The following is a 19,493-nucleotide window of genomic DNA, read 5'->3' on the forward strand; positions in this document are numbered from 1 at the left end:
CAGGGGGCAGCATGGCGTAGTGGGTAGAGCAACCGTGCCAGAAACCTGAGGGTTGCAGGTTCGCTCCCCGCCTCTTGCCATCCAAAAATCGCTGCCGTTGTGTCCTTGGGCGGGACACTTCACCCTTTGCCCCCGGTGCCACTCACACCGGTGAATTGAATGATGAATGATAGGTGGTGGTCGGAGGGGCCGTTGGCGCAAATTGCAGCCACGCTTCCGTCAGTCTACCCCAGGGCAGCTGTGGCTATGAAAGTAGCTTACCACCACTAGGTGTGAATGATTGATGGGTTCTACATGTAAAGCGACTTTGGGTACCGTATTTTCCGCACTATTAGCCGCACCTAAAAACCACAAATTTACTCAAAAGCTGACAGTGCGGCTTATAACCCGGTGCGCTTTATATATGGATTAATATTAAGATTCATTTTCATAAAGTTTCGGTCTCGCAACTACGGTAAACAGCCGCCATCTTTTTTCCCCGTAGAAGAGGAAGTGCTTCTTCTTCTACGCAAGCAACCGCCAAGGTAAGCACCCGCCCCCATAGAACAGGAAGCGCTGCTTCTTCTACTGTAAGCAACCACCCGCCCGCGTAGAAGAAGAAGAAGCGCGCGGATATTACGTTTCATTTCCTTTGTGTGTTTACATCTGTAAAGACCACAAAATGGCTCCTACTAAGCGACAGGTTTCCGGTTCATGAAAAGACGCAATCTCTCCATCCGCACACGGACTACTATTTCACAGCAACTGCCTAAAGACTTTCAAGAAAAACTGGCTACTTTCCGTGCATATTGTAAAAACAAGATAGCTGAAAAAAAGATCCGGCCAGAGAACATTATCAACATGGACGAGGTTCCACTGACTTTTGATATTCCTGTGAACCGCACTGTGGATACAACGGGAGCACGTACGGTGAATATTCGCACCACAGGGAATGAGAAGTCATCCTTCACTGTGGTTCTAGCTTGCCATGCTAATAGCCAGAAACTTCCACCCATGGTGATATTCAAAAGGAAGACCTTGCCAAAAGAGACCTTTCCAGCCGGCGTCATCATAAAAGAATACTCGAAGGGATGGATGGATGAAGAAAAGATGAGCGAGTGGTTAAGGTAAGTTTACGCGAAGAGGCCGGGTGGCTTTTTTCACGCAGCTCCGTCCATGTTGATATACGACTCCATGCGCGCCCACATCACGCTGGTTTTTAATATATTATTAAAGTTTGACTGACCTATCTGACTGTTTTTTTGACATTCCTTTAGCGCAGTTAGATGCGGCTTATAACACGGGGCGGCTTATAGGTGGACAAAGTTTTGAAATATGCCGTTCATTGAAGGCGCGGCTTATAACCCAGGGCGCCTTATGGTGCGGAAAATATGGTACTTAGAAAAGCGCTATATAAATCCCAGTTATTATTATTATTATTATTATTGCACATACCAATTATTACCACCGAGGAACTACTTTTCTGGCATAGGCTACTATCGAGAGCAAAGAGGCAATGCTACTGGCTGCTGCTGCTGAATTGCCTGAGTTTGGAAGAGTCTGAAACTTTGAAAATTTCCCGTTGTTAGTTGGGTGCTGTCTTTACAAACCACACCATGTAGCCAACAACCACACAAAAGAACTAGATGCAACAATGGCGAGTCAAGAGCAATCTGTCAAGTAATTAAACTGTTTTAACCAAGATAGAAAAACAGGCACTTCTTCACCTGCATTGATAAAAACAGTCACACACATGTGATGTCTACATACAGTATGTCTCAGGGCAAAGTGTTAGTCCGCTTCCATTGTGAGTAAAGGCCGGTATATACTAGGGATGTCCCGATCCGATATTGATATCGGAAATCAGTCCGATATTAGCCAAAAAAGTGAATATCGGATTTTATCGGACTGAATCTAAAAACTCCGATATAAGCTGTCCATTTACCGCTGCAGCACGTCTATAATAGGTGACTCTGGTTTGATCACACTCCAACACAGTAGGTGGCGGCAATGCCCCTTAATTAACGTTGGTGCCGGCCGCGGAAGAAGAGCGTCTCTGATCCAGCATGCACAGCCCACGTGATCACAACAACGACAACGCGTGTGCTTGCAGCAAAGTGTAGTGATGTCGGCTGTGTGGAAGTATTTTAACCTAAACTCGGAGAAAGACGTTGCCGCTAAATGCAACATTTGTCAGGCGCAAGTGTCCAGTGGAGGGACAGAACGGGGAAGGTTCAATACAAGCAACCTCATCGCACATTTGAAAAAACACCACAAAAAAGAACATGAGGATTTTCGCGAGAGCAGCAAGGCGAAGCAGCAACCCACGCTGGCCGAAAGCTTTGCAAGACGTGACAAACTACCACGGGACAGCAAAAAGGCAATGGCCATAACAGAAAAGATAGCCCAGTTTATTGTGCTTGATGACCAGCCCCTGTCGGTGGTGAGTAATGTCAGGTTTAAACGCTTAATGGAGCACCTCGAACCTCGCTACATTATTCCTAGCCGCCACTACATTGTAGACAAAACTATACCCCAGATGCACGAAGAGGTTAAAAAGTAACTGAAGTGAACTTGAATTGTTTGCACTTTAAAACGTTTTTTATTTTTTATTATTATTATTTTTTTTTTTTTTAAATTGGATTTATTTACCGTATTTTCCGCACTATTAGCCGCACCTAAAAACCACAAATTTACTCAAAAGCTGACAGTGCGGCTTTTAACCCGGTGCGCTTTATATATGGATTAATATTACGATTAATTTTCATAAAGTTTCGATCTCGCAACTTCGGTAAACAGCCGCCATCTTTTTTCCCGGTAGAACAGGAAGCGCTTCTTCTTCTACGCAAGCAACCGCCAAGGTAAGCACCCGCCCCCATAGAACAGGAAGCGCTTCTTCTTCTACTGTAAGCAACCACCCGCCCGCGTAGAAGAAGAAAAAGCGCGCGGATATCACCGTACGTTTCATTTCCTTTGTGTGTTTACATCTGTAAAGACCACAAAATGGCTCCTACTAAGCGTCAGGGATCCGGTTCATGAAAAGACGCAATCTCTCCATCCACACACGGATTACTATTTCACAGCAACTGATATTCCTGTGAACCGCACTGTGGATACAACGGGAGCACGTACGGTGAATATTCGCACCACAGGGAATGAGAAGTCATCCTTCACTGTGGTTCTAGCTTGCCATGCTAATGGCCAGAAACTTCCACCCATGGTGATATTCAAAAGGAAGACCTTGCCAAAAGAGACCTTTCCAGCCGGCGTCATCATAAAAGCTAACTCGAAGGGATGGATGAAGAAAAGATGAGCGAGTGGTTAAGGTAAGTTTAAGTTTACGCGAAGAGGCCGGGTGGCTTTTTTCACGCAGCTCTGTCCATGTTGATATACGTATGTTTGTGATTGCACATTTGCGTACATTTTGGGAGTGAACAGAGTTGTTAGAACGCTGGTTTTTAATATATTATTAAAGTTTGACTGACCTATCTGACTGTTTTTTTGACATTCCTTTAGCGCAGTTAGATGCGGCTTACAACACCGGGCGGCTTATAGGTGGACAAAGTTTTGAAATATGCCGTTCATTGAAGGCGCGGCTTTTAACCCAGGGCGCCTTATGGTGCGGAAAATACGGTAGGTTATTTTTCAGGGCCTTCTAATTTATTTTTTATTTATTCTATTCAATTGTATAATTATGTTGGTATTAGTGGTTATTTTGCACTTTAAATATAACATTTTGTTTTTATTGGATTTGTTGAGGTAATACTCTTATGTTGAAGGTTAAAATGTATGTAACCAATTGGTTAATAATAAATGGGTCAGTTTTTCCTATACCTACTCTTGCTGACTATTGTTTTCTGTTTTAACACTACAACATCAGTAAGAGTAACATCACTTTATCAAGCCTTTTCTAACATTCCACACAACAAAATAAGGAATAAATATATGTATGATTCGTGCCTATATCGTATCATATTGATATCGGTATCGGCCAATACTCAAGGTTACAATATCTGTATCGTATCGGAAGTGAAAAAGTTGTATCGGGACATCCCTAGTATATACTCTCGCATCACGTAGTTTGCATCTCCTCTGACGCCGTCTTGGTTTGTTTATAGTACTTCCGTGGACTGGCGCCTGACTTGCAATTCTCATCCTCAAAACACTAAGGGGCAGTGTTTTCTGTGTGGGCAACTAAAACTCTTATTTAGGTGGTGGTCGGAGGGGCCTTTGGCGCAAATTGCAGCCACGCTTCTGTCAGTCTACCCCAGGGCAGCTGTGGCTATGAAAGTAGCTTACCACCACCAGGTGTGAATGATTGATGGGTTCTACATGTAAAGCGACTTTGGGTACTTAGAAAAGCGCTATATAAATCCCAGGTATTATTATTTAGAGATGTCCGATAATGGCTTTTTTGCCGATATCCGATATTGTCCAACTCTTACTTACCGATTCCGATATCAACCGATACTGATATATACAGTCGTGGAATTAACACATTATTATGCCTAATTTTGTTGTGATGCCACGCTGGAGGCATTAAACAATGTAACAAGGTTTTCCCAAATAAATCAACTCAAGTTATGGAAAAAAATATGCCAACACGGCACTGCCATATTTATTATTGAAGTCACAAAGTGCATTATTTTTTTTAACATGCCTCAAAACAGCAGCTTGGAAGTTGGGACATGCTCTCCCTGAGAGAGCATGAGGAGGTTGAGGTGGGTGGGGTTGAGGTGGGAGGTCATTCTTCTTTGGTGTGGGTTCACAGTGTGGCGCATATTTGTAACAGTGTTAAAGTTCTTTGTATGGCCTCCCTCAGTGTGACCTGTATGGCTGTTGACCAAGTATGCTTTTCATTCACTTGTGTGTGTGAAAAGCCGTAGATATTATATGACTGGGCCGGCACGCACAGGCAGTGCCTTTAAGGTTTATTGGCGCTCTGTACTTCTCCATATCTGCCAACTTTTGAAATCAGAAAAACCTAGTAGCCAGGGTCCAGGGGCCGCAGGGCCCGGTAGGTCCAGGACAAAGTCCTGGTGGGGGGTTCAGGTTCGCCCCCCGACGCAAAATGATTATTAGCATTCAGACAGGTTAAAATGTTGCTAAAACCATCACTTTTCTATCAGTCACAGTGACTTTTCAAAACAAAAATATTACAGCAAAAATCATATGGGTTGATTGACATGTTTATTCTGTAAGCTAACTTCAATAGTTTGAAATTATTTTGACAGTTAATGCCAGTTATCCTGCCAACCTTTCACAAGACTTCAATTTGTTAATTGAAAGTATAAACACTTTTTACAGTAAACAAATGGTAAAACAGTACTAAACAATTCCATTAAAAAAAAAATTGGTGTCATTATTAACTTTCTGTCCAGGCTTGTATAATCTACTGCCTTGTTCAATTGTAAAAAATATTCTATGCCTAAAATTCACATTTCTATCACAATTATCATACTGTAAACATGGTAAGCTAACTTCATTAAAATTAATAGTCCTGTCAATAGCATGGAATTACAATTCAAATGTAGTTTTTTTGTAAGCCTTTCAAAAGAATTCAAAATATGAAAAATTCATGAAAATTAATTTAAGCCATCAGACACTTGAAAGGTGGCACATCACATCTCTAATGTAATCATTTTAACTTTTCAACAGAAATAGCACTGCAAAAATATTAAGGACATACTTCTGTATTTTGGTAGTTATGCTGTCAACATTTAACAAGATTTCTTCAACTTGGACTTGAAAGCATAAATAGTATAACAGTACTAAACAATTCCAATAGAAAACATTGGTGTCATTACCTTTTTGTGGCTAAAATCAAAATTTATTGTATCATGTCCATGCCTCCGTAAATAAAACTTCGGCATTTATCACATCCAAAGAATCTGTTTGGGCGACGAAAAACGTTGAAAGTTTTCCACTTGTATCGCTAGCAACGGCATTAGACTTGTGTTTTTTTGTCCCAACGTGGTCTTTTACATCGCTAATTCCTCCGTGTCCGTTCGAAAAATCTAGTCTGCACAAGGTGCAATTCGCGTAGTTTTCACCCTTTTTGGAACGGATAATTATTCCCGGATAGGCTTTTGAATATTCTTCATGGAATGACTGCAGTTTTCTTTTCGGTTTAAGACTCGTTTGCGATTTTTCTCCGGCTGATTCCATGATCGTTCGCTCGTTTGGAAACAATGGCAACTGGTGCCTCGTGCTTGGCAGCGGTGCTATAAATAGCCTCGCGCATGGCATTCGGAATGGCTCGATAGGAAGTTACGGGAAGCAGTGTCGATTGTCATTGTTGTTACGCGTGAATAAAACTTTTTAAAAAATTATTTTTTTTTTAATTAATGAAAAACCGTATTTTTTATCACTGCAACCGTAACCCGGAATAGGTTGATGAAAACCGTACTAATTACGGGAAAACCGGAGTAGTTGGCAGGTATGCGATATTATCGGCCGATCTCTACTCTTAATGACTATCTTCATGAGAAAGAGTGTTTCTTGTGTGTCGTAGTGGTTGTAAACGTGTAAACTATGGCGTCTGAAGCAGCATCCACTTTAATGTTGGAGCTGGAACTAATCCTTATGAAACAACATTCACTTTTAATGTTCACATTGCTTCGAAACTGGAAGATAAGGAGTTCGCGAAGATGAGCAATGCTATTCGGCCATTCGGGGCATTGGACAAGAGAGCTATGCAATTGAAAATAAACAAAACTGACAAATAACTACTGTTACAACCTGCTGGTGTTATTGTTTATGTTCATATTAGGGATGTCCCAATCCGATATTTGGATCGGATCGGCTGCCGATATTTGCGTATCGGCAAGGCATGGGAAAATGCCGATCCAGATCCAGTTAAAAAAAAAACTCCGGTCCGTGTTTTCCAAACGCACCTATTTAAATAATACATTCCACTTTTCTGCTGCTCCGTAATTTCCGTTCCGCATTTTCCAGCACACCTTCAACACATCCACATTTCTCATGCAGTTGTTTTTAGCTGCTGGCATTACACGACAGGCTCTTCTCACTCTTTCCTGTGTCTCCCTCTCACAGACAGCGAGCGCACCTTCTTACACACGTCACATACTGTCACGTCATACGTCACATACTGTCACGACATACGTCACATACGTATACGCCCTCTCCCAGCAGAGAGCGAGGTAGCGGCATGGCTAACGTTAGCTGTGATGCTAGCGCAGCCGCTAAGGTGCGCGCCTGCTCAAGCGTCCTCTGCGCACGGCAAATCTATGCCACGCACAAAATCAAATAAAAAAATAAGCGCATAACAATTTTCGACACACGGACACGACAGAGACAACAGTTTTCGTCATCATTGTTCAAATATTGTGACGTCTGTCGAGACGCTTATCTCCATTCGGTGCCACACGTCCACACCATCAGAATGCCGAGGCAAAAATGTCCAAATCAACACCGTATGAAAAAATTAGTGATTTTTTTAGTCGTGATTTCCTTCTCTGCATGAAAGTTTAAAAGTAGCATGTATTAATGCAGTATGAAGAAGAATGTTTTAATGTAGACATGCAAGCCTTGAAAGAACATTTTGAAAATCAAGACTACATTTCCTGCAAATGGGTGCATTTCTACCCTATATTTTAACTTTAGATTTATTCTCATATCAAACTCTTTTGGCTGTCTTTTTGACACTTACATCCGGCGCCCCCCTCCACACCCTGGATTATAAATAATGTAAATAATTCAATGTGATTATCTTGTGTGATGACTGTATTATGATGATAGTATATATCTGATAGTATATATCTGTATCATGAATCAATTTAAGTGGACCCCGACTTAAACAAGTTGAAAAACTTATTTGGGTGTTACCATTTAGTGGTCAATTGTACGGAATATGTACTTCACTGTGCAACCTACTAATAAAAGTCTCAATCAATCAATCAAAACACATAGAATCATCATACTGCTGTGATTATATGCATCAAGTGTTTATTCAAGGCTAAGGCAAAATATCCACATATATATTGTGTATTTAAAAAAAGGCCATATCGCCCAGCCCTAGTTCAATGATGCCATTTCTGTTTGTCATGTATCATTTTGTCTATTTTGTGTTTATCCTTGAATAAACAGGTCAGTTTCTTGTTACCATCCATTGTGTATTATTCAAACTCCCCTAATTCAGCTGGCTAGTTGTTATCAAGAGTACTAAAACCCTTTTCAACATGATTCTGACAACTAAGTAGGCTAAATAACTTTAAACTTTAATACATGCTCGGATAGGCCAGTATCGGTATCGGATGGGAAATGCAAAAGCAATATCGGTATCGGATTGGAAGTACAAAAACCTGGATCGGGACACCCCTAGTTGGAATTGAAACTGTTAGCGCAAGAAAGTTTAAAGTAGCATAGTACCGTATTTTTCGGACTATAAGTCGCAGTTTTTTTCATAGTTTGGCCGGGCTCCAGTGCGACTTATATGTTTTTTTCCTTTTTTATTATGCATTTTCGGCAGGTGCGACTTATACTCCGGTGCGACTTATACTCCGAAAAATACGGTACTCTGTAACTTCTTCAGGGCACAACAACAACAAAATATGCTGAAAAACGACACATTCAGTAATTATTTTTATGGAACACTGAGATGACATAACATCAGTTTTCATGCAAATGTTCAATCACTGTTGCTTTACGTCATACAATCATTTGTGCGTTTTTGAAGCACAAAGTCAGCTCTCCTGTGCTCAGGGACCCTCCTCGGCAAAAGCGGATGCGAAAAGCTAGGATTTTTGGGGAGGTACACGTCAGGGTTTGCGGGAGGGTACACAAAAAGAGCAAGAGGGCGTCGCTTACGCAAGTTACGTGGAGCGAAAGTATAAAACAGGCTTAACTCTAATCACATGAAATATCTCTCGCATGTAAGATTAAAATAGCAAACACTGGTGTAACAGTAGTCCAGCATCGCAAGAATGTTGTATTATTTATACATTTCTGCTTAAATTGTGCAGAATGTATAGTTGAAGTTAAAGTACCAATGATTGTCACACACACTCTAGGTGTGGTGAAATGTGTCCTCTGCATTTGACCCATCCCCTTGTTCACCCCCTGGGAGGTGAGGGGAGCAGTGGGCAGCAGCGGTGCCGCGCCCGGGATTCATTTTTGGTGATTTAACCCCCAATTCCAATCCTTGATGCTGAGTGCCAAGCAGGGAGGTAATGGGTCCAATTTTTATAGTCTTTGGTATGACTCGGCCGGGGTTTGAACTCACAACCTACAGATCTCAGGGCGGACACTCTAACCACTAGGCCACTGACTCGGTGTGCACCACGGTTATGCCGATACATTGATTCTTCAATGCTTATGATGATCAACATATGTACCAAATTCCAAGCTGCTGTTTTGAGGCATGTTAAAAAAAATAATGCACTTTGTGACTTCAATAATAAATATGGCAGTGCCATGTTGGCATTTTTTTTCCATAAATTTATTTTGGAAAAACTTGTTACCGTATTTTCCGCACCTAAAAACCACAAATTTACTCAAAAGCTGACAGTGCGGCTTTTAACCCGGTGCGCTTTATATATGGATTAATATTACGATTCATTTTCATAAAGTTTTGATCTCGCAACTTCGGTAAACAGCCGCCATCTTTTTTCCCGGTAGAACAGGAAGCGCTTCTTCTTCTACGCCAAGGTAAGCACCCGCCCCCATAGAACAGGAAGCGCTTCTTCTTCTACTGTAAGCAACCACCCGCCCGCGTAGAAGAAGAAAAAGCGCGCGGATATACCGTACGTTTCATTTCCTTTGTGTGTTTACATCTGTAAAGACCACAAAATGGCTCCTACTAAGCGTCAGGGATCCGGTTCATGAAAAGACGCAATCTCTCCATCCGCACACGGATTACTATTTCACAGCAACTGATATTCCTGTGAACCGCACTGTGGATTCAACGGGAGCACGTACGGTGAATATTCGCACCACAGGGAATGAGAAGTCATCCTTCACTGTGGTTCTAGCTTGCCATGCTAATGGCCAGAAACTTCCACCCATGGTGATATTCAAAAGGAAGACCTTGCCAAAAGAGACCTTTCCAGCCGGCGTCATCATAAAAGCTAACTCGAAGGGATGGATGAAGAAAAGATGAGCGAGTGGTTAAGGTAAGTTTAAGTTTACGCGAAGAGGCCGGGTGGCTTTTTTCACGCAGCTCTGTCCATGTTGATATACGTATGTTTGTGATTGCACATTTGCGTACATTTTGGGAGTGAACAGAGTTGTTAGAACGCTGGTTTTTAATATATTATTAAAGTTTGACTGACCTATCTGACTGTTTTTTTGACATTCCTTTAGCGCAGTTAGATGCGGCTTACAACACCGGGCGGCTTATAGGTGGACAAAGTTTTGAAATATGCCGTTCATTGAAGGCGCGGCTTTTAACCCAGGGCGCCTTATGGTGCGGAAAATACGGTACATTGTTTAATGCAGCCAGCGGGGCATCACAACAAAATTAGGCACAATAATGTGTTAATTCCACAATTGTATATATCGTATCGGTTGATATCGGAATCGGTAATTAAGAGTTGGACAATATTGGAATATCGGATATCGGCAAAAAAGCCATTATCGGACATCTCTAATATCTTCCCCTTTTTAGGTATTTAGGATCCATAAAATATAGTTCTTACTTTGTTGTGTCTTGTATTGTTTAATGTGTTTTCTGTTTCTAAATTCAAGTTTTAATTATATTATTTATTTATGCCTTGCTGTAATTGACTTTGTTCAAAAACATTTGCTTGTTAGCTGCTTCATTGCAACCTAAAAAAAAAAAAAAAGTTTATGGAAATATTGAAACTGGTTGGGTTTTTTTTTATCCACTAAAATTAGGTGCAAAATACTTGATGAAAAATGAAAAGAAAAGTAGGGTGTTCTCAGCTAAAAAATACATCCTAAAAATGTTATATTTGTTATTCACCTGAAGGCATCCCTTGATTCATGCCGTAGCCTACACCTGTGTTCCAGATATTCTCTGATGGGGAGTTGTAATGTGACCCAGGAGGCGGGTTGGGGTTTGTACCTGTGTACCTGTAAATACAAATATAGACACTTGATATTCGTGAAAGACAAAGTGCTCCCTAACTCAGCTTTCTGGGTGCATGATACAGTTTAATAACTAGATTTAGGCAATGTCCACACAAACAAAAATAGTTTAAAAACACATATCCAAGGATTAAACTATCTCCATCCACTAGGGGTGTAACGGTACACAAAAATGTCGGTTCGGTACGTACCTCGGTTTAGAGGTCACGGCTCGGTTCATTTTCGGTACAGTAAGAAAACAACAAAATATACATTTTTTGGTTATTTATTTACCAAATTTGTAAACAATCCTTTTAACATTGGGAACACTATAATAATTCTGCCTATGTTAATCAACATTAAACTGCCTCAAGTTGTTGCTCAGATTAAATAAAATGACAAAACTTTTCTTCTACATATAAAAAGTGCAACATTAAACAGTTTCAAGTCAACTCATCATTTATTACAGCATTTGGGAAGCCTGTAGTTGATTTTTATTATGTAAATGTTATATTTTTATCAACATGTGATAGCAGGGACCCTGCCATTCAAAACTAGGCTGCTCCATTACATATATATATATATATAAAATAAAAACTCCCTCACGTGCAACATGAGGAAGCCACCGGTCAATCACGATCCGGGACTGTGCAATCAGCGATTACACGCCAACTGGACAATATATACCATATTTATTTACATATTTAATCCACAATAAAAGCCTGCACAGCATAGGAGGTAGGAATACTGACTCCCACCCCTTCAGCACACTGGGAACCAGCATTACTCCTCTCTAGCCGGTTTACTAGTCACTTTATACTTTTTATTGTCTCGTTTTTTTTACATTGCCTCTTAGAGTGGTCTTAGGCCATATTGTATATTGCATATTGTGTTGTTTCTGTATATTGTGTGTTTTCTTCTTTTTTTTTAAAATGCAAAGCACCTCAGGGAAGCAACCTAAATTTCGTTGATCATTCATTAATTCATATTAATGATTAATGTAACTATAGCTAAAAAAAATAGTACAATAGCAATAGGAGAGACTATTCATCCCTGAACACCATGGAGTTCATGTAGGCTTAATGATGCACTTACATTATTATATCAACTATCAGAGACAGAAACTCTTCATTTAACATAATGTCCTTTTTTGCTGCTTCAACACAGCTCAATCAACACAGAAAAAGGTAAAGTGAAATAACAGACAGGGCTTTGCTGTCCGTAACGCACGCACGCCTTGTTGAATGATTAAGCATTTAATGATCAATATAGAGATACATGTGCAATGAGTGTACATTGTCTTTAACATTTACAAGGAGAAAGGATACAGCATGTTTTTTTAGTCGCTCGGGCGTGTTATATGCGTGTGCACGGTTGCGCCCGGCTCCTATACACAAATGAAAGCAACACATGTAAGGTAACTTTAATTATCTGTCTTTAAATAGGGATTAAAACATGAGATAATGTTGCACCTTTCTTATAACACAAATAGGGATGATGTTCGAAAACCAGTTCTCCCGATGCTTCGATAAGAAAAGAACCAATTCCATGGATTCAAATCCCTTTTTGAGAACCGGTTCCTGTTATTGAAGCCACTATACCCTATTTTAACAGGCGCCGTGTCAGTTACGGGTGCTATTTCTGTATTTAACGCATAAATAAGGCTCAGCGTATTTTTGGGCGCAGGCATGGTTAAACATACGCTAGCTTAAAACATACGCTAGCATGCATGGACGCTGTTTTAAAAAGGCAGCAGGAGCAAAGCTGAGTTGGGTTGTACTTTATTGAAGTATTTGTCAATGTACTCACATTATTTTTTGATCAATCCTCATCCACAAATCTATCAGAGTCCTCATCTTCTGTGTCCGAAATGAACAGCTGGGCAAGTTCTCCATCAAACACGCCAGATTCCCGCTCCTCATTTTCAAAGTCAGTCTCGTTGCCGTGGGGCTCCTCGGAAAAAGTAAAAGCCGACTTCTCTTGCCCCGTTGTGCGTATGGATTCGCTACCGTGCTGGTCCCCTTCTTCTCCACAGTGTGCTTCACCGGGATGTCCAATGTGAGCGGCACCTCGTCCATGTTGGTGATGTGTTGGTCGGCAATTTTTTTTATTTACAACGCACATAGCAGCACTATATGCTCACTGGGGACGTGCCTTTAGCGTCCTCTCTCACCTGAAACCTTCACCCTTTAACGTCCGCATGCTGTCCTCAGTCACGTCCGCTTTTCCTTCATATAAACAGCGTGCGGGCCCAGTCCAATAACATCTACGGCTTTTGGAACTCGGTGCACACACAACAACTTATCTGGATTCGATAAGGAATCGGCCCGATAAGAGGATTCGATAATGGCATCGACATCGATAATTTCTTAACTAACATCATCCGTAGACACAAAGCAAAAAGTCTTGCTAGTCAAAGTTGCTCCATCAGGTGGCGGTCTGACCGCAAACGCATCCAAAACAGCTGACTGTCATTGTGGCTGGCGGGACTGTGTCGCAAAGCTCATTTTGTTAATGCAGAGTTAAAATAGAAGCATGTTTACATTTAAATGTACAGTAAGTCCTCTTAAAGAGTGTTTAATGCTAGCAAGGCAGTGTTGAGCTTTGGAAATGACAGCGTACAACCACAACGTCACCAGAGGAGTACAAGTCTCCGTTTGTGCCGTGTACACGCATACGCTGAGCGGAGAGTTTTGGCCACAGCATTTGCAAAAGTCTGCATTTTTAAGGACAAAAGTATGCGTTTGCTTGTGGCCTTAGTAACCACCTTACCTGAAAAAGGGGTTCTTTAAATCCAATAGGTTACTGGACTTTGAACCAGTCTGGTCCACCTGGGCAACAATACTGATGTCGTAACTTTGTCTGTTGAGAAGAAGATCAGATTTTTTTTTCAGTATCATTAAATAACAGGTTCACTCTCAAAAAAGTGTCAGCAGCATTAAAATAAAATAACTGTGATTAAATTGAACCAATCACCAAACAAACATGGTTGAAAAAACCCCCCCTCAATGGCATTCACCAGAAACTGCATGCATGATAAGCAGCGTTGGGTTAGTTACTGAAAACCAGTAACTAGTTACAATTACTACCGGTAGTTACTTTATTTCAAAAGTAACTCAGTTACTAACTCAGTTAAAAAAGTAATGCGTTACTGTGAAAAGTAACTATTTAGTTACTTTTTTTCTTTAAAAGCTCCCATTAATGCCCTTTTAGTCTTCATTTCAGTACTGTTATTGCACTGGAGAATAATACAATGTGTTGATCAACTTGACATGCATTTGCATCACTGAACTCTGCTAAGCAATGTGCTCTACATACAACACACAAAGACAAAGATATGTTTCAAAGGGCCAATTTATTTCAGGCCAGGACAAATTGACAAAACTATTTGAAATAGCTGCAACATAACATACATAAGTAACATACAGCATAATAACAACATAGCTGTAAACCTGGCTTCACCTAAGGAAGGCACACGTGACATACGGTACACAAAGCCTAACCCATACTTGCCAACCCTCCCGGATTTTCCGGGAGACTCCCGAAATTCAGCGCCTCTCCCGAAAACCTCCCGGGACAAATTTTCTCCCGAAATTCAGGCGGAGCTGGAGGCCACGCCCCCTCCAGCTCCATGCGGACCTGAGTGACGTGTTGACAGCCTGTTCACACGTCCGCTTTCCCACAATATAAACAGGTAATGATCGAGGGCGAGTGCTTGGTTTCTTATGTGGGTTTATTGTTAGGCAGTTTCATTAACGTCCTCCAAGCGCGGTAACAACACACAACAACAGCAGTCAAATTTCGTCTACCGTAAAGCAGTTCGTCTGCCATAAACAGCAATGTTGTGACACTTTTAAACAGGACAATACTGCCATCTACTGTACATGCATATGTGACCCACCCATAATGTGTCACATTTTTGTGTTGATTTATTTATTTTATTTTGTGGTTTGAATTCGTTTTTGGAGCTGTCATTACACATTTATCAGTATTCACATTGGTCAGTAGGGGGCAGTAGGGCATTTCTTCCCAATTGAATGCTATCACCTGCAGACCGGAAGTGTCTTGTCATTCTGATGAGCGCGACCAGTCTGTGAACAATTGAAACGTCCTGTGTGCTTTTTCCTCCTGTATAACAGGTTAGTTTTGGTGAATCAACTCACTGAATAATATCCATGTGATCTTTATAAGTTTAAGTACACATTCTGATGGTGGAGCCTAACTCTAAAGTGTTTGTGAGTTGTAGTTTGTATTTGTGAATGAATCCAGTGCACAGCTGCAGTAATCAATACAAAAAGGCGACGTGAGTACGCAATGTTTATATAGGAACTTCTGATCCTAATTCAGACTCCCAAATTAGAGCTCCCGTTTTCTTATTGATTTTATAATGTATATTTGTATAATGTGTGTGTTCTGAAATTGTGACAGAGAATAGAACAAGGATGGACAATTCAACCCTTAACTCAACAATGAGTAGATGAGTGTTATGTGTAAATAAATGAACACTGAAATTCAAGTATTTCTTTTATTTTTATATATATGTAATAAAATATATATATAGCTAGAATTCACTGAAAGTCAAGTATTTCTTATATATATATATATATATATATATATATATATATATATATATATATATATATATATCTATCTTAACCACACCCCCAACCACGCCCCGCCCCACCCCCGACCACGCCAACCACCCCCCACCCCCACCTCCCGAAATCGGAGGTCTCAAGGTTGGCAAGTATGGCCTAACCAGGCAGATTTGAATTGTTGTTTTGGGCAGTAGACGGGATCTTTGATCCAAGACACAACTTAGATTGAACTAAAATGTTCTTTTCTTTGAGCTCGACAAAAAGAAGAAGTGAGAATATCTCCATGTTAAGACACTCGACTCGACAGCGGCTCCGTTGTTAGCAAACACAGACACGCCGCCCCTCCCCATCCCTCCCCTCCCCTCCCCCACACCCACACCCACACACAGACAGCGCCTCCGGCTTGTGACACAAGAACATTCAGAAGGACGACACCGCAGCGCTCCACTAAAAGACGCTCAGATCTTCTGTTTCTAGCCGATACTACATAAAAAAAATTACGTAAAATAACGCAGTAACGCATCATGTAGTAACGGTAACTGAGTTACTGAATATAAAAAATAACGCGTTAGATTACTAGTTACCGCCGAAACTAACGGCGTTACAGTAGCGCGTTAGTCCCAACACTGATGATAAGTGTATTTCAGAAGTTCACGGTTCATTGTAAAATATCAACGTAATGCTTTTGATGACACCGTTAGCTTTGTGGAAACTAGGGATGTCCCGGTCCAGGTTTTTGCACTTCTGATCCGATACCGATATTGTTTTTGCATTTCCGATCCGATACCGATACTGACCGATACCGTTACTGGCCTATCTGAGCATGTATTAAAGTTTAAAGTTATTTAGCCTACTTAGTTGTCAGAATCATGTTGAAAAGGGTTTTAGTACTCTTGATAACAACTAGCCAGCTGAATTAGGTGAGTTTGAATAATACACAATGGTTGGTAAACTGTTGTCTCTGTCGTGTCCGTGTGTCGAAAATTGTTATGCGTTTATTTTTTTATTTGATTTTGTGCGTGGCATAGATTTGCCGTACGCAGAGGACGCTTGAGCAGGTGCGCACCTTAGCGGCTGCGCTAGCATCACAGCTAACGTTAGCCATGCCGCTACCTCGCTCTCTGCTGGGAGAGGACGTATACGTATGCGACGTATGACGTGACAGTATGTGACGTGTGTAAGAAGGTGCGCTCGCTGTCTGTGAGAGGGAGACACAGGAAAGAGTGAGAAGAGCCTGTCGTGTAATGCCAGCAGCCAAAAGCAACTGCGTGAGAATTGTGGATGTGTTGAAGGTGTGCTGGAAAATGCGGAACGGAAATTACGGAGCAGCAGAAAAGTGGAATGTATTATTTAAATAGGTGCGTTGGAAAACACGGACCGGAGTTTTTTTTTAAACTGGATCTGGATCGGCATTTTCCCATGCCTTGCCGATACGCAATTTTTGGCAAATATCGGCAGCCGATCCGATCCAAATATCGGATCGGGACATCCCTAGTGATGATGACCAATGTTGGTCTTCCTGAAAGATAATACTGGTAATTACAATATACATTTAATCATTGTCAAACAACAATCATACCGTTTGTTGGCCACTAGTATTGCGGTGCCGGACAGTGTATCCCCAGCCTTGGTGAAAAGAGGAGACTGCAGCAAACAGCGTACCTGGTACCAGTGGGTAAGAGGCTCTGTAGGTGCAGTAGACAGCCATACTGTCATACTGTGGAAAGGACAAAAGTGTGTGGTTTTGAGTAAGTAAGGAAAACATACTGCGACAAATTTAAGGAAGCAATGAATTGCCTGCAGTGACCATTGAATTATGGTACATATCAGTCTGAGTAAAATGTGACTTACGCTGATCCCATAAATGCCACATCAAACCAGAAAGCCAGACCATGCACAAGACCTGAGTGCAACATGTGGAACTTAAATGGGATCTCTATCCTGAAAAAAAAAGTAAAAGGTAACCAAATACATTTTAAAAAGGCACTTTAAACGTTTTGAACTTCAAACACACAGGCAACTGCAATCATACCTGTAAAGATCCTCCTCTTTGGCCTCTAGGAAGTTGACTGTGTATTTCACTGACTTTGCCATCAAGATACGGATATCAAATGTGTCCTGTGGAAGGAGATTTGAGGTCATACGATTTTGCAAAAGTAGTGCAAGATCATCAACTCAGGTGGTTAAAAACTGTTTGTTTCAATTAATAGAAAGAAGTAAACATTAATATTAGGGCTGTCAGACGAGAAAAAAAGTTTAATCAGATTAATCACAGTTTCCCAATTAATTAATCATGATTAATCATCTTTCGCTACAATGTCTGAAATATGTCAATTTTCCCTGTATTGCAATAAGAGAAATTACAGGGCATAATTGGGCTTGAAAGAGCATGTAATTTTGCAATGCATTGTGGGAGCTATCTATCGTCTCTTTTAACGCATTACCCCAACTTCCTTGGCTTTGCTGCTATGCTGAAAATGAGAGAAATCTTAACAAATATTTTTTTTTCCTGAAGCAATCAAGACAACCATTTTGGCAGTTATTGATGCAGCACGTTTGCAAGATATTTGGAACTTTTGTTTATAAAAAAATGAAAAGACTTGCATTCAATGCAATGTAAAGATGCTATTCCGACACATGATGCATTGCGTTTCCAAAACACACTTCCAAGCCCTATTCTATGTAGTTAATACATGTATGTTTATTAGCAGCTCCAAATGAAATGAAAATTCAAATCAAGCTAAAAGATACGAGGTCCTAGCGATTTAACGATTTCAGAAAATAATTAGAATCTTTGCATGTGTTGCCTGGAAATAATGTTTTTTCTTTGAGTTATTGATACATTTGGAGCGTTTATGTGTAGTCCTGACCATGTGACCATTGTCAGTAGGGATGTCCCCATCCAGGTTTTTGCACTTCCGATCCGATACCGATATTGTTTTTGCATTTCCGATCCGATACCGACACTGACCAATACCGATACTGACCGATACTGGCCTATCCGAGCATGTATTAAAGTTTAAAGTTATTTAGCCTACTTAGTTGTCAGAATCATGTTGAAAAGGGTTTTAGTACTCTTGATAACAACTAGCCAGCTGAATTAGGGGAGTTTGAATAATACACAATGGTTGGTAACAAGAAACTGACCTGTTTATTCAAGGATAAACACAAAATAGACAAAATTATACATGACAAACAGAAATGGCATCATTGAACTAGGGCTGGGCGATATGGCCTTTTTTTAATATTGCGATATTTTAAGGCCATATTGCGATACACGATATATATCTCGATATTTTGCCTTAGCCTTGAATGAACACCTGATGCATATAATCACAGCAGTATGATGATTCTATGTGTTTTGATTGATTGGTTGAGACTTTTATTAGTAGGTTGCACAGTGAAGTACATATTCCGTACAATTGACCACTAAATGGTAACACCCCAATAAGTTTTTCAACTTGTTTAAGTCATGATACAGATATATACTATCATCATAATACAGTCATCACACAAGATAATCACATTGAATTATTTACATTATTTATAATCCAGGGTGTGGAGGGGGGCGCCGGATGTAAGTGTCAAAAAGACAGCCAAAAGAGTTTGATATGAGAATAAATCTAAAGTTAAAATATAGGGTAGAAATGCACCCATTTGCAGGAAATGTAGTCTTGATTTTCAAAATTTTCTTTCAAGGCTTGCATGTCTACATTAAAACATTCTTCTTCATACTGCATTAATATATGCTACTTTTAAACTTTCATGCAGAGAAGGAAATCACAACTAAAAAAAATCACTAATTTTTTCATACGGTGTTGATGTGGAAATTTTTGCCTCTGCATTTTGATGGTGTGGACGTGTGGC

General features: G+C 40.5%; 1 protein-coding gene across 2 annotated transcripts in view; it reads right to left on the bottom strand.

Moving 5' to 3' along the window:
• The window catches only part of carm1 (coactivator-associated arginine methyltransferase 1), a 101,767-nt gene that overhangs the window by 36,476 nt on the left and 45,798 nt on the right, over positions 1-19,493 (bottom strand). For both annotated transcript variants that reach the window (XM_061973823.1, XM_061973824.1), the window contains exons 9-13: positions 17,659-17,744; positions 17,478-17,567; positions 17,206-17,343; positions 13,801-13,890; positions 10,925-11,034 (exon numbers count right to left, since the gene is read on the bottom strand). In XM_061973823.1, coding sequence (XP_061829807.1) covers positions 10,925-11,034; positions 13,801-13,890; positions 17,206-17,343; positions 17,478-17,567; positions 17,659-17,744 — 514 coding nt within the window. The remainder of the gene's footprint in view (positions 1-10,924; positions 11,035-13,800; positions 13,891-17,205; positions 17,344-17,477; positions 17,568-17,658; positions 17,745-19,493) is intronic.

This window comes from Nerophis lumbriciformis, linkage group LG22, assembly GCF_033978685.3.
Source record: "Nerophis lumbriciformis linkage group LG22, RoL_Nlum_v2.1, whole genome shotgun sequence".
Taxonomy (NCBI): Eukaryota; Metazoa; Chordata; class Actinopteri; order Syngnathiformes; family Syngnathidae; genus Nerophis; species Nerophis lumbriciformis.